This window comes from Harpegnathos saltator, unplaced genomic scaffold (genome assembly GCF_003227715.2).
Source record: "Harpegnathos saltator strain DR-91 unplaced genomic scaffold, Hsal_v8.6 scaffold126, whole genome shotgun sequence".
In the NCBI taxonomy this organism is placed as follows: Eukaryota; Metazoa; Arthropoda; class Insecta; order Hymenoptera; family Formicidae; genus Harpegnathos; species Harpegnathos saltator.
Window position 1 is genome coordinate 132,501 of NW_020229902.1, and position 15,239 is coordinate 147,739.

At 47.9% G+C, this 15,239-nt stretch overlaps 1 protein-coding gene across 10 annotated transcripts in view; it reads right to left on the minus strand.

Annotated features, from left to right (window-relative positions):
- mub (poly(rC)-binding protein mub) overlaps nt 1-15,239 on the minus strand; it is a 113,848-nt gene that overhangs the window by 3,670 nt on the left and 94,939 nt on the right. For 9 of the 10 annotated variants that reach the window (XM_025306733.1, XM_019843344.2, XM_025306727.1 and 6 more), the window contains 3 exons: nt 8,547-8,643; nt 7,199-7,478; nt 1,908-2,428 (listed from right to left, as the gene is read on the minus strand). In XM_025306733.1, coding sequence (XP_025162518.1) covers nt 2,047-2,428; nt 7,199-7,478; nt 8,547-8,643 — 759 coding nt within the window. In that variant the 3' untranslated portion in view covers nt 1,908-2,046. Of the gene's footprint in view, nt 1-1,907; nt 2,429-7,198; nt 7,479-8,546; nt 8,644-15,239 lie in introns of those variants that run through there. The other variant, XM_019843345.2, reaches the window with a different exon arrangement.

Sequence of the window (15,239 nt, forward strand, 5' to 3'; positions counted from 1 at the left end):
TTGCTATGATCACGAAACGTGATCGAGCGCGCGAACGCTTAATCGACCATCGTCAATCGTTCGGATGAAGACATCTCGAACTGTCACCAAAAGTTCTTCCTTTTTCTCCTCTGCTTCCTTTCTTTCACTTTTATCCGCGACTGCTCAGACCGCTGACGCTGCGCGATCGAACGTTTCCCCGCGACTAAATGAGAGTCGGCTCTGCGCGCGCGCGCGCGCGTTTCTTTTGATCGTTCGCAGAGAGATCGTTAAGACTAAGATGAAAAAGACGATCGCATTACTGTGGAAGTAGAAGTCTGATCGTGCCTTCTGCGTGTATACGTGTTTTTTATTAGTCTTATCTCACAAAAACATCAATCCGCACGCGACCCATGCAGACCCTCGTGGTCGTCTGGCGTGCGGACACGCAAGTATCGATTGTAATTATCGTTATAATATTACGACCACTATGTGTATGTGTCAGTGTATATGTGTGTATGTACGTGTGTTGTATAGATTTACCAGTTACTTTTTATAGCGATGATCAATTATACAATAACTCCGCGAAGTTCACCCTGCCGATGCTCCAAACGAGCGAGTCTCCTCCCATCCACGATTCTTCGGCTGCGAATTGTTCTTTTCATGAAAAAGACCGCAAGAGAGATATTCGAAGCATGCCACAAGATTATGGACGTGCACTCGTAATGCGACCTATCGTAAAGAATGATAAACACACGATTTACGACCATTTCCTCTTTCGCGTCTAAACGCTTCATCACGCGTACTTGTAATCCACACGAATTTCTCTCGCACTCCTACATACATACACACACACATTCTCTTTCTCTCTTGATAGAATGGCCGATTAGTCTACGAGAAAAAAAAATTACATCAAAATAGCTAAAAAATGATGTTTCAAGCATTAATCAGATGTAATTCATAATAATGTAATATTATTATTCTATAATTATATATCTATATATATATATTTTTATAAAAAAAAGATTGTTTTGCTATAGTGCACAAACGACCACGTCCTCCGAGTCCGATAAAAAAACGCTCGTCCAAACGCAACTATCCGAACATAACTGCTTACTTATGTGTCGACAGATAACGAGAGTTCCCGAGAGAATCTGACAGGTGATCACCACATTGCGCTGTAGCTCTTTTGTAGTAGGTTGATCAATCGGTCAGTCTTTTGCATGATTTCATTTATTCTGGATCTCGGAGAGCATGTCGTGATAATATTATGTATATATAAATATATATATATATATATATGTATATATATGTATACGCGTATATATATATATATATATATACACGTGTGTACAAACATATATATATATACACATACACACACACATACATACATACATACATATATATATGGGTCCTAAGCTTAATATTGGATCAAGGGACTTGATTGTTCGAAAAAACGCAAAAGTCTATTCTAGACTCACCAACAACTCCCTCTTCTCCCTTAGCTTAAAGATAATATCGAAAAAACAAATAAAGATTCTACAAAACCTTTTCCTCGGCACGGTGATTCTCCGGTAAAAGTGAACGGACACATGGGTGAGTTGCGGCACCACCACCTGGCACGCACAATTATCCTTCTCATTCTCGCGACAGTCTGCAACAATGACCGATCGGATCGATCGATCGATCGATCGATCGAGTGAACGAAAGAGAGGCGATACCAATGCCATGAGAGATGTCTCATCGGTCGTGCGTCAACTCGCCCATTTATACAATCAATATCCTCACTTTCCGGCCTCCACGATTGTACGATCATCTAGTAACAAAATTGACGAGTCAATCCTTCGCCAAGTCTTGATCCGTATATCGCTACCCTGGCGTCCGTTGCGCACCTGATACGTCCGTATTAACACGAATGTCTCCATTGTAGGTGATGCGATGTGATGTGCGTGTATTGTGTGCATGTGTCGTGTACATGTACGTAGTGTAGTGTCTCTCCCTGTAACATCGTGCCATCGTGCTCTCGCTTTCTCTCTCTCTCTCCCTCTCTTTCTCTCCTTTTGTTTCTCATTCCAACCGTATCGCTTAATACGGGTTGTACTTGGTACGCTCAGACTTGAACTTGCCGCTGTCGGTCGGGCCGGGCGCACCCGGGCTACGTAGCCTCGGCGTAAACGTCTTGTGTGATCGGTGCACGCCGGTGGTCTGGACCGGTAGCGCGGATGCAGCCGCGCCAGCAGCACCACCTAGCAATTCCGTGAGTCCGCCGAGGGCGGTGAGGCTAGATAGGGCGTTGAGGGCTCCTGGCTTGCTTAGCAGCTGAGCCAAGGGGATAGCGCTGGCCAAAGGAGAGGCAGTGGTGGTGGTGGTAGAAGGGGAAGCACTGGCCCCGGATGCCCCGGGAGTGGTACCGCTGCCAGGGGTTTGGGTATTTTGGGCCTCTAGGTTAGCTTTCTGCAATTCGACACTGGGGAAAAGACACAAAATGTAAAAAGGTGAGGGCGGGAACGTTTCCTCTCGTAAAACAGTGTCAAAGAGATTAAAACAAAAACATAAAAGATGACGAAAAATAAAGAAGAGAAAAATAAAAGTAAGAATAAAATTGTAGAAGTAGTAGCAGTAGTAATAAGAGTAATAGTAGCAGTAATAATAGTAGGAGTAGTATTAGAAGTAGTAATAATAGTAGTAATAGTAGTAGTAACCGTAATAGTGTAGTAAGTAGTAGTAGTGGTGGTGGTGGTAGTGGTAGTGGTGGTGGTGGTGGTGGTGGTGGTGGTAATGGCAGACGTAATATTAATATCGTAGTAGTAGAAGAGATTTAGAAATAGTAATAGTAGTAGCTGCCGCGGAGTATTATCGTACGTTAAGACAACGTAAAAGACCACATCAGAAGAGAAGAAGATAAAAATTAAATCATAGAAAGGTTGTAGGCTTAGAGAGTTACGCCAGAGGTGCTCTGTGGAACGTGATTATCACGTACACCGGCTACGTGGTTCGTGGGAAAGTCTTGGTCGCATCAGGCCGCACTCAGACCCTACCGAGTGTTCAGCGTGCTCGAACACTAGACAGATTATGTCCAAAAGTACGAAACGCTGAACACGAGAGCCGCGTCGAGATGCGTCCGTGTCGCGAGGGATACGCAGTAAGGATGTACCATGAAGATATAGATACGCATCCCGCTAATCTACATTCAGAGAATATAAGTACAAGTTCCTACGGGGTTGAGAAGAAAAAAAAAATGGGAAAGAATTACAGGAAAGAATGAAAGAGGAACATGTCACATCCACCGCTAGTAGTAGATTTGCAAACGATGCGGTTATTTTTTAAGTGTGATGAGGCAGCACGTGGCTCGTTGTACGATCGGACGCACTGTCGAGAGAGGAAACAACAACCCACCACCTTTAGTGTTCTCCGTATCCACTCGTCCCCTACGCTGTTTGGCGTAAAAAAAATAAAACAAAAAAGGAACTGAAATAAGTCTCTCTCTCTCTCTCTCTCTCTCTCTCTCCCTCCCTCCCTCCCTCTCTCTCTCTCTCTCTCTCTCTGCGGTGCGCCGGTAGAACGAGTCACGGCCACGTGCGGCTTACAAGAACGAGACAGAAATCAAAAGTAAATTAGGCGCAACGATATGCACTCTGCCAGAAGCCGAGGCGAGCCGTGCAGACGCGCCGCGCGTTGTCGTCGCGCCTGCCGCTGCTCTGCTGCTGATACGGTGACATCGTGAAGGTACGCGACGCCTAACCGCGTGTGCCTAACCGCGACTCTGTGGGTGGGTCGATAATTGACTCGTACATCACAAGCGTCCGAACGGGAAGCTGGATTGGATGGATGGATGGATGGATGGATGGATGGATGGATGGATGGATGGATGGATGGATGGATGGATGGATGGATGGATGGATGGATGGATGGATGGATGGATGGATGGATGGATGGATGGATGGATGGATGGATGGATGGATGGATGGATGGATGGATGGATGGATGGATGGATGGATGGATGGATGGATGGACGGACGGATGGATGGATGGATGGATGGATAGCAGGCAGGCAGGCAGGCAGACAGACAGACAGACAGGCAGGCAGGGAGGCAGGCAGGCAGGCAGGCAGGCAGGCAGGCAGGCAAGCAGGCAGGCAGATAGGCAGCAGGCAGGCAGAGTGCAAACCTTGGCCGACAGGAGTGCTGGGACACACGATAACGTAATAAACACGGTATGATAAAAGTTGAGACGGGTGAGAAGTACAAGAAGTATCGAGATGATACATATAATACACACGGCCGCTATTTAAAACGCAGTAGTAAAATGTGAGTGGCAATCTGGAATAAAATATAATGGATTATAATTATAACGTGTATATGTATATGCGTGCGTGCGTGTGCGTATGTATCTATGTGTGTATGTAAATATAATGGGTATGTAATATTATACGTAATATGCATGTGTGCGCGTACGAGTGTCGATCCACGTATTTCGGCTGATGCTGGTGGGATTTTAACATATGTTTCGCGAATTTTTACATCGTCGTCCGCGAATCCCATGGACGACTACCGTTAATACCGTTCACCACTTTGCGTGTCGTTACGATGGGGGCAGATTAGTCCAACAGCGTGATGATGAAAAGAAAAATAAAGGGAATAAAAATAAGTAAAAATACATGCGAACGTAAAGAACGAATCTCTCGAACACCGATCGACGAATGTGTGTAAGCGGTGACGGATAACAGCCAGATGAAGCGTGTAACTGAAAATGTAAAGATGCCACCGGCTCAAGAGGTTCCCGACAAGGACCAGGGCGAGAAGATACCTTTCGCGTCATAATTGTGCACAGTAAACGAGCCATTCGGATAATAGCACACCTGAAAGGTACCATCTCCCCCCCCCTCTCTCTCTCTCGCAAACGTATATTCGCAAATCAAATTAAAACGGTAAAATAGAATTACGAAGCGGTATTAAAATGTTAACCCCTCTTGCTCCCCGTAGTGTTGCCTCGAAAGCGACATCGTTAATGACGTTACAAGGTCGCAGTTATGCTCCTCGCTTTAGCGTGAAATCGCATTTACATCTGTGTGGTTCCTCTCTCGGACGAAGGGAGTTGAAGGGTAGGGGGTGGGTATGCATACATAGTATGTCATATATTATGCGCTGGTTATATATATATATATATATATGTACATACACATATATGTGTATATTATATATATGTACATATATATAATATAGAAGACATATGTTACACATAGAAGCTACTTCGGGTTTGAAAGGGTTAAGCTAATCGTCCATTACCGGGGAGCCTGTCGGACTGGAAAGAAACCGGATCATTAAAAAACCGAATCGAAAGGAGGAAGTGTGCGTGTGTTTGCGTGTGTGTGTGTGTGTGTGTGTGTGATAACGTCCGTTCGGGACCGTTTCGGGATTGTCTATGACCGAGATTCACTGAAAGGATGCGACAACAGTCTTCGTTGTATCATGTTCTCTTCCTTTTTTTGGACATTATTTCTTTCTGTTTTTTTTTCTTTCTTTTTCTTATTTTGGCACTCGTTTTCGTCTGGGTCGGTGATGATGGTAGTAGTAGTAGTAGTAGTAATAGTAGTAGTTGATTTGCTTGAAAGGACAGCCAGCGACAATTGGGAAACAGATGTTGAGCGGAGTTGTGTCTGCAGGATACTCGGGGTTAACTGGACCTGGAAGGCAGGACCTGGAAATAAAGGATTAAGATCCTCTTCCCCGTCTTTGCTGGCCGACGTGGGTGTCGTCTTCCGGTATCCGTGAGCACTGGCTGGACGGCTCGATCATCGGCCTCTCGATCGTCGTCTCGTCGCCGGTGTCTTCTCCTCTCGTGCGATCTTACGACTACGCACGACCTGTTCCGCTATAAACTCGAAGTGGCGTTACGCGATGGACCTTACTACTCGTCTGTGCACTTGGTCGCTCTTTCGGCGATGTACTCTCGCGTCGCCATCGACGCGATACTCGCGTTCTACACGCTGTCTCGTCTCGACGAAAAACACGAGTAGTATATCTTCCTCGTCGTAACGTCACCTCTCCTGTAACGTCTCTCGCGACGAGACGCGTCGCAGATGACTTTCCCGATGGCCGATCGCTCTCCCAGCAACGAAGCAATCTTCTCCAATATACCCGCGTGTATATATATACATGTCGACTTGTTATATTTGTTCAAGAAATAAGATACACTTGCTCCGTAATCAAGTCGTCCTCTTCAAGTATGTGGACAAGATGAAACATGGTTAGAAAAAAAAATTCTTACTCTTAAAATTTTATCTATGTTTTACTGTAACTTCCATTAGAATTCACGATGCCTAAGAGGCAACGGGTTCAAACTCAAGAAAAAAAAAAAAAAAAAAAAAGGAAGAACGGAAGTCATCTGCGCGCGGATCCTCGCGAGCAAGGATGGCAATAAAGATGATGGGGGGGGGAGGGTTGCCGTGAGGGAGATGCCGATTCGATTATCCCTTACATAGTCTCGTCACTAAGACACCAAAGTCGAGTGAGGCAATAGTGAGGTCGAAGTGAGGAAGTACAATTAACACAAAAATAGACGGCGAATCGGCCGGGTTCCTGAATCTCAAGAAGAAGGGGGGCGCGGGGCGGGGTGGTCAGAGGGGCAAAGGAGGGCAACGAGAAGTCGCTCTATACGCCGATTACATACGCGCGCGCTACTCGGTGCGGGCGTTGGTCGACAGATATACGAGGGGGTGGAAAGAAAAGAGGGGGTGGGGGCGAAAAAAAGAAAAAAAGATGTATACATAAACACACACACACATATATATATATATATATGTATAGAGATATATATATATATATAATATATCGAAGAATAGAAGAATAGAAGAAGAAGAGACCGTAGAGGGTGAGATATATTGCGAAATCCACTGCGCTGAAAACGTAGCCGGGACGAGACGTTCGACTGCTTCTGTTGGAAATGGCAACAACTTGTGGTGACACGAGAGACACACACACACGTGCACCGAAAGCCCAACCTCGGACGAACCTCGCGAAGCCTCCGGCTTCTCTCTTCCTCCCGTGTCCGGCTCCCGAAGAAGGTTCGGGCCTTCGGGTGCTGAGAGTGGTGCAGGGCACTGGGGGAACGGCCGTTCCCGACGGGGGACGACGGAGGTGAGGACGGGAGGGAGGATGGGGCTAAACGAGTGACATCGTATATTCACACGTTGATGATGAGGCGGCCGCGCGGGCCCTCCGCGGCTCTTGGTACTCACCTCATGTTGATGAGATACTGCGCCAACGCTACGGCGTCCGGGTTGCCGGTTATGGTGATGGTCCGATCCGTCGCTCCGCCCTCCCTCTCCTCGCAGTTACTGATTCGGATCATGGCGCCGGAGATCTGACGGATCTCGGCGATCTTGGTGCCGCCCTTGCCGATGATGCAACCGATCAGCTCATTTGGCACGGTCATCTCGTGCGTCTGATTGTTCGCCGCCGGTTGCTGCCGGTTCGTGTTGCTCGTGCGGAGCTGGCTGCCCGCCAGCGCTGCCAATGCTGTGAGACGGCCATCGGCAGAAATTGCGCAAATATTAGAAAAGTTACTTCGCTATACGGGCCGTGGGACGCGGCGATGACACGGCGGAATAAGAGCGGAGGAGGCGGACAGAGATCGGTGGATGCAAGAGCGAGCGGACCAAGCGGGTTCTCGGTGTTCCCTCCGGCACGGAAGTCGAAACGATTCCCGCAGGAGCGTCCCCGCGTTAATCGAAGTTAACCGCGGCCTTCAACTGCTGCACTTCGTTTCCCCCTTCGTCCACTTCTGTTTCCGAGAACTTTGGCAAACTTTAACGAACGTTTGCGGCAACTGTCCACGGATAAATTGTAACTTCCCGTTGTAACGTGTATATCGTCGTCGTCGTCGTCGTCGTCGTCGTCGTCGTGTCGGTGTTTCCTGATCAATAAGGTTTGTTCGCGAAGAGTTCGCGGTAAACGTCACGGCGGTTGCGTCGCCGCCTCAGCTCTCAAAAATTCGTCATTTCCGACTTCAAACCCGCGCGTCCCGATACAGCCGCTTCGTACGGTCGCCACCTTCTCACCGTTTCACCTTCTCCGCGAGGACGCCTCGCGGAGGGAAAAGCTGATAACGTGAAAGGGGTAGGAGGAACGCCTCGGCTCGAGGTAACTCGAAAGATACGCGGTTTCGAGAATTTCAAGAATTACTTAGATGCTCGAAGAAACGTCTCTCAGTAGCCGGCTCAATCTCCTCCAGACACATTTATACCTAGGTTCATCGTTCGTAACGAGCTGCAGAAACACCCCAAGAAACTACTCAGTCGGGCCGGCCCGCTGAAAGGGCGCGTGAAGCGCGCTTGGCTGCGGCGGCAACGTAAAAAAAGTTTCAACCGCCTGTGTACCGATCGCGATTTATCGCACATCGCGACGCGCACATCGCAAAGCGAAGAGAACGCGAGCCGACGAGAGAGAGGCGAGGCAACGAGCGCCTCGCCAATCCTTTCCACGTCAGTGACGACGCTTCCTGACGAGACCCCGAGGGCGCAGCATCGACGAGTACACCCGCCCCGGGTGTAACTACGAGTTCGCCGGCCACACTCGCTCGCTTACCTGCTGGATTAAGTCCTCCGGTATTCGCCGGTGTAGCCAGACCTCCAAGGCCCAACGCCGCCAAGCTAGCAAGAGGGTTACTTCCCAGCTTGCCCATCTGCAACAACGACGAAGAGATCCATCGCTCAAAAATGGGGTGCCGCGGGCGACAACGATCGCTCGGGGGGTGGGGGGGGTCGTATGTGCGCTCACAGGGCGGGGGACGTACGGAAGAAGTACGGGGGCCGGGGATAAGGATGAGGGGTTCATATGACGACACCGAAAGGTATGTAATATCTATGTAAAACCCGTCTGCCGCTTCCTCGTGTGCGTCGCGCGCTTCGCTCGCGAACGTCGAGAGCCCTTCTTTTTCTTCTGGCTCAAGGGCGGATTTACCGAGAGAGAGAGAGTGAGAGAGAGAGAGAGAGAGAGAGAGAGAGTGAGAGAGAGAGAGAGAGAGGATCGCTCGAGATCCGGTTCGGTTCTCTACGTCACGAGGAATGAGAAGGAAGTCTCCTCGCGCTCGTGCTCGCGACGAGACTCGTCGACCGCGTGTCGTTTTAATCGCGTCGTAGAGTTCGATCATCATCAGCGTGCGTAAGCTCGAGCGCGAGACTCTCTCAGTGTCGTCGTCATTATCATTATCATTATCGTCATCGTCGTCGTTGTCGTCGTCGTCGTCGTCCTCGTCCCGTGTTACTCGAGCGACCGAGAAACCTAACAAATCGATGGAGTCGACTCCCGACTTCCTGAGACCGGTCCGACGGCTTAGCTAGTTCGCGCGCGCGACGGCCGGCCCGGCTCGAACGTCGCGAGCGAGCCGGCGCGAAAGTTCCGACGCGGCGAGATAGACAAAGTTATAACGGCCGAGGAACGGTGGCAGGCCGGGCGGAGTTATAATGGCTATTTTCGCTCTTCGCGCGCGCGCAACTATGGCAAGGACCCGTTAAATCGCTCGAGTTTACTTCCACTCCTCCCCGCTGGCCCCTTTCGCCTTCGTCGTCTTTTCGCCGATAATAACCGACATGCGCGAGAGCGCGAACACACCGCGTGGCCGTTAATTCGCGGCGTAAGATGGATCGTGGAGCCTCTGGCGAAATGAACGCGCGCGCGCAGCTGGCTGAATCGCGGGAGAGGGTAATGGAGAAGTTTCCGCCGCCAATTAATATCCAAGAAGGTAATTATTAAGCTGCAGCTCTTCGCGTGTAAGAAATTCCGTTCTCGTTTCGCCGTTTGGCGCGCGGGTATACACCGAGAAGAGAGAGAGAGAGAGAGAGAGAGAAAACAAAGAGTGGATGAAAAAGTCGCGGCATTGCCGAAACTGTGTTCTCAGAGAATTTCCCGAAGGGTCTCCTCCTTCCTTCGCGGCTTTGACGACGCGCGGTCGCGCGAAAGATGATTCTTCGTTTTACTCTCGAGAGCGATGCCCGTTAACTTCGTTATCTATTACGACGTTAGAAACGACGAAGCTCCTCTCCCCCTCCCCCCGGCGAAATGCTTCCTCATCGAACAGTTAATTGAGCATCACCCTTTGCGTGCGATCCCGACTCGACGCGCGACGGCGATTAAACAAGAAGCAAAACGAAATAGAACATTTTCGACCGAGTCCTCGCCGAGGATACACACGCTGCCATCCCACGGGCGTTGCTTGTGTCCATCTCGCATTTTTACCGCACGATACGATTACCGAGAGACGGAAAAATTGTTTCGACGCTGCAGCACGCGCGCGTGCGGCCAACGGCTATTTCAAGAATTTTATTTTAACTTTATTCGGAGTCTTCTCCTCTCCCCTCCTCCCTCCCTCCCTCCCTCCGTCTCTCTCGCGCTGTCGCATGATTTCGCAAGAATGTGGCTCACCTGGGAAATTCTCGAGGTTCCCGACGTCACGACATATTTAGCCGAATCGAACAGCGCGCGATCGCCTCCGACAGGAAAGTTCGTACGGGTCGACAGAGGAAGAATTTCACGTCACACCGAGCGCTTATCGCGGCGACATGAGAATACGCGTTTAACGACGTTAAATTGAACCGATAAGCGGGGTGGCACGCGTATCGCTTCGAGGAAAGAAAAAAAAAGTTTCCTTCTGACGAGGTTAGAAGCACGAAACGGCACGCGACGCGAAATAACCGAGAAGGAACGCGGACTTGTACGCCGCGTTACTTCGAAAATCGTGGCAGAAATTACTTTGAGACAGCTCGATGAGAGGAAAAGGGCCGGGACACGGAAGTTACAGAAAAAGAGAAAGAAGACGAACGAAGCGGCGAGAGAAGGGCGCGCGCGTATATTCTTTGCACCCTCGTTGCGGCACCGCTCGACCGCGTGAAATGATCGCGATAATTCATCCCGCTCCTGCTCGCTTAAATGTTAAACGCAACAAGTATTTCCGCGACGTTCACGTCTGCTTTATTCCGGCAGGAGAATGAAAAGGGGGAAATTCGCAAGTTTTATGCGAACGTGATCTTTCGATCTTGTGGAGAATTGCACCTTAAGAAAAGGTGCCCGCGATAATTTATCCAATTAATAAAATATAACTAACAGAAAAAAACATCTATAGAATGTGATCACTGTTGTAATGAAAAAAAAAAAAAAAAAGACATCGAGCTGAACAATCGAGTGTCTTGAATCCATCGATCATAGCTCGTTTCAATTTTCCTCGCGTTAATCATGTTCCAACACACACACACACACACACACACACGCACACACACGAATACTGAGATAAATCGAGCGTCTCTGGCAATTAAAAAAAAAAAAAAACGAAAAAAAATACAAAAAGAAAAACTGCGCCTCTGCTAATTACTAAAATGTTAACATTCTATCTTAACTCTCGAAAGGGACGAGATGAGAGATAGATAGAAGGGAGAGGATATGGATGTACCGTGTCCTATTCTGCACGAAGGATAATACTGTGTTCATTCCCTATTTAACGTAATCATCTAAACTAACGCGTGTGCAAAATTTCTAACGTACAGCGTCGTGTTGCATCGTACGAGAGACACGTTTTGAACACGATGTGGACTAACCGATCTGATTCCACCATTTTCGTAATCTCGCAATTTCAAAGTATAACGTCGACGACAGTCTAAACGAATTCCGATATAAATTAAAAATTTCTACTAAAATATTCTGTGCGATATGTAAATTTTATATAGTATAAAATTTGATATACGCAGCTTGATACGTACTCTTTACACAATGATCTGTAATGATCTCTAAAATTCGACACGTCTCTTGGCAATTGCATCAGCACTGCGTCAAAATCGTTACACTTTCATGATGCGTCTAGAACGTGGAAACCTCTTACGTATACATTGGTAATGAGTCGGAAACATGATTATGTCGCCCGTTTAATTATTCGATCGTCGGTCGAATAATCGGCGAGATGGGGGGGACCGCAGAGTCGTTTGAAATTCGCGAATACTCGCTATAGGTGAAGCACCGACATCGATTTGGACGGCTCGCTATCGCGCGAACGTGCGAACGCCTCTCTTTCTCGTATGTAAGACGGTAGTCTATAAAATGTGCTCAAGTGGAAACGTGATGTACAGGGCAGCCCACCCTTACGCGAACTCGTCGCTGACTCTTAGCTAAAAGAGTGCCGGAAGCCATGCTGTTCTAAACAGGATGCCAAGGGGGACAATGGGCAACTCAGGATTAAGAGGAAGAAACGAACAAAACGTAGCGCGACAGTTTGACAAGAGCGATGTCAAATATGTGATGTACGTGTGCGTGCGTGCGTGTGCGTGTGTGTGTGTGTGTGTGTGTGTATGCGCACGCGTGTATGTGCCTGTAAAAGGATCTTATCTCTTTTTGCTTCTCGCAAGGTTTAAGTCAAGCACAAGCTCGCAGATGCGCGGATAGACTGATAGGTAATTGATCTTCCGAATAAATAGATTCTCATTGCGCAAAATCTCTTTTTGCTCAATTCTTTTTCCCTTGTGCGATTACGAGAGAACGATATTTAGTGTTTTCGTATTTTAGACGCTTTAGACGACATTGAATATCGTAAGCAAATTTCAGAGTGAAAAACTCCTCGGCGACGAAGTTGAAGTCTGGAAACACGATCGATAATATAATATAATCATCGGTTTTAGAGTTAATTAAAAAGGCGAAACTTGTGCTTAACGTGGCTGGGCGAGAAATAAAATATTCGGGAGAACTGCAGGATGAACGTTAACTTTAGCCGGAACCACGTTCATTTTTTTTTCCCCAGCGGAGTGCTCTTTCTCTCAAAGGGATGAGCTCGCTTGCGATCGTAATTATGGAGAGGAAAAGGAGGTCAGTTTTAAAGGAGAGAGAGAGAGAGAGAGAGAGAGAGAGAGAGAGAAGGAAACGATCTTTTCCGCGTGAGAGACTGCGTGTGTACATGTACGTGTCTGTAGGAGAAATAGAAGTGGAAACGAAAACACAAAATCGTAGACGAAGTGTACGAGGCCGTGTAAGAAAGCGAAATAGTAACAGAGTTGTAGTATATAGTGGTGGTTGTGTAGTAGTGTTAGTATAGTAATAATAGTAGTAGTAATCGTGTGTGTCGTAAGCCGTAAGAAAATTCGTCAAGCAGACTGAGGAACTGAGAAAGAAGTATCAAAGACGGGAGATATATCGTGAGAGTAGATATAAAGCGCAAGTAGTAATAATTATACCTATGTAAATCTACCTCTTTTCTCGTGCCACGCATGCATCGTCTTCGTTCGTTGTAATTCCGTCGCAGTGAGAATTATTATTGTTATTATTCTAATGATCACTAGCCATCGTTTCTGTCTCGATTCACCCACCCTTTCAGCCATGTCTCTCGAAGCCGACGGACAACGAGGAAGATCGACGAGCAGAAACCAAACAAGAAGCGAAAAGAAAAATGAGGAAAAAGAAGAACCGGTCAAATCGCGAGATACGTCCGGAGCTGATTAGGATATGCTGCGTTATCTTTTCTTGATGATTTTTTTTTGTCTCTTATCGCGCGTCGTTTCCCGGCATAACAGCAAATCGGACTTGAGGAAGTCGGGCTCCGTGTCGGTCGTCGGTCGTTGAAAAGCGCACAGAAAGAGAAGATAGGACAGAAGGTTGAGACACGACGACACGCCATCCTGATAACGCCGTGCGAAAACATTTGTGCGATCGGCCCTTCGGCAAAGCTTCTTCGACGAGTGGCAGATCCGACACGGATTCGAGGGGGGTAAAATTTCGAGAACGACGGTATGTACTTTGAATAATACGAGCAGCGCAGTAGCGAAGATAAAACCAAAATTACTTGAAAATCTATCTCTTCACCTTGACGTATATATTTAATTTCAGCGATCAAACAGAACGACCGGTCTTATTCGAAATGCAAGAAACGCGAGAGCGAAAAACGTCAGCGAGAAAGAAAACGTCGGTACAATTTTCCAGCCGGCCGGTCCGGTTTGCGAAGATACCGATAAACTCGACTTTGCCGAATAAACGCGATATGTACGTGCGATAAGTGAAAAAAAAAAAAAAGAAAAAAAAAGGCACTGAAAAGAATAACAGCGCGATTAAGAGAACCACGCTGTGTAACGCGTCCGTCGAGAAGCGAGTAATACGCTTCGAAATTTTCCGACGCGTCTCTCTCTACTCGTCGATCGCGCGGTGAGCAATTATCAGGCTGGCGTTTCATGGCATCTGCCGATCGGTCGGCCGGACGAGTGGATTATCAGAGCACCACCACCATGGCAAACTCGGCATCATAGTGCTCGGCTATTCGCTGCTATCGACTCGGCCTCCTGCTTGATCGGAAGCCATTTGTCGAGGAGACTCGTGGTGGTAATGACATCTTTTGGGACGTTTTAAGCGAACCTCTCTCTCTCTTTCATTCTCCCTTTCGCTCACTCTCTTTCACTCTTTCTTTCTCTTCCTCTCTCAGACCGGATCCAACGACAAGCCGTAACGAATCACTGCGTGATTCGTGAGCAAGCGTTCATGCTAAAGCAAGCTCTCGATCATTCGTTCGCCGCGAAACTGCCAGCAAACTCGCATTTCGCTGCGAAGTTCCTTCGCGGGAGCGACTCGAGAGAATCTCGTCGCTCCCGGACGATGATCGTGTCGCGAAATCGCGTGGAACGAACACGCGGTTCGTTCCATGCTCCGTCACATGCAGGGTCGGTCCGCGTCAAATTCAAGTCACGCAGACCGTCCGACTCTGATACGACGCGTATCCTGAATCTTCCTCGCACGAAGAGGATACATGCGAACAATGACATACGTGGAGAAAGTAGGTTGCGCGTAAGAGTCAGACGGCTAATTGGATCGCTCGATACGATCATCATCGGCGGAACGATGTATGAACGCAGCGCGGCTGAATGCGCGACGCGAGGCTCCCCCCGTCTACCAAGCTGCGAATATTTTATTCGAAATTTGGAATGGAGTTTGCTTCGTCAACGATAAAACAAGAATGCGGCCGAATCAACTCGACATCGAAATATAACGAGGAGAAAAAAAGAAAACACGAAAAACGGAGGGAAATGAAAAAGTAAAAGTAATAAATTTCTCAAATTGACGAGTCGCGATAAATAAAGCCAGAATTTCGTCGGCAATAAAAACTCGACTCCTCTCCGTTGTATGTAAATTGTAGTTATCGCTTTTTTTTCCCGTTATTAAATCAGAGACGCGTAGAATCGGGCGAGATGAAATCAGTCATTTTACAATCCGAGAGCCGTTCTCTTCTGCGTGCGACAAGTTGAACGACAAGTGAATGTATTC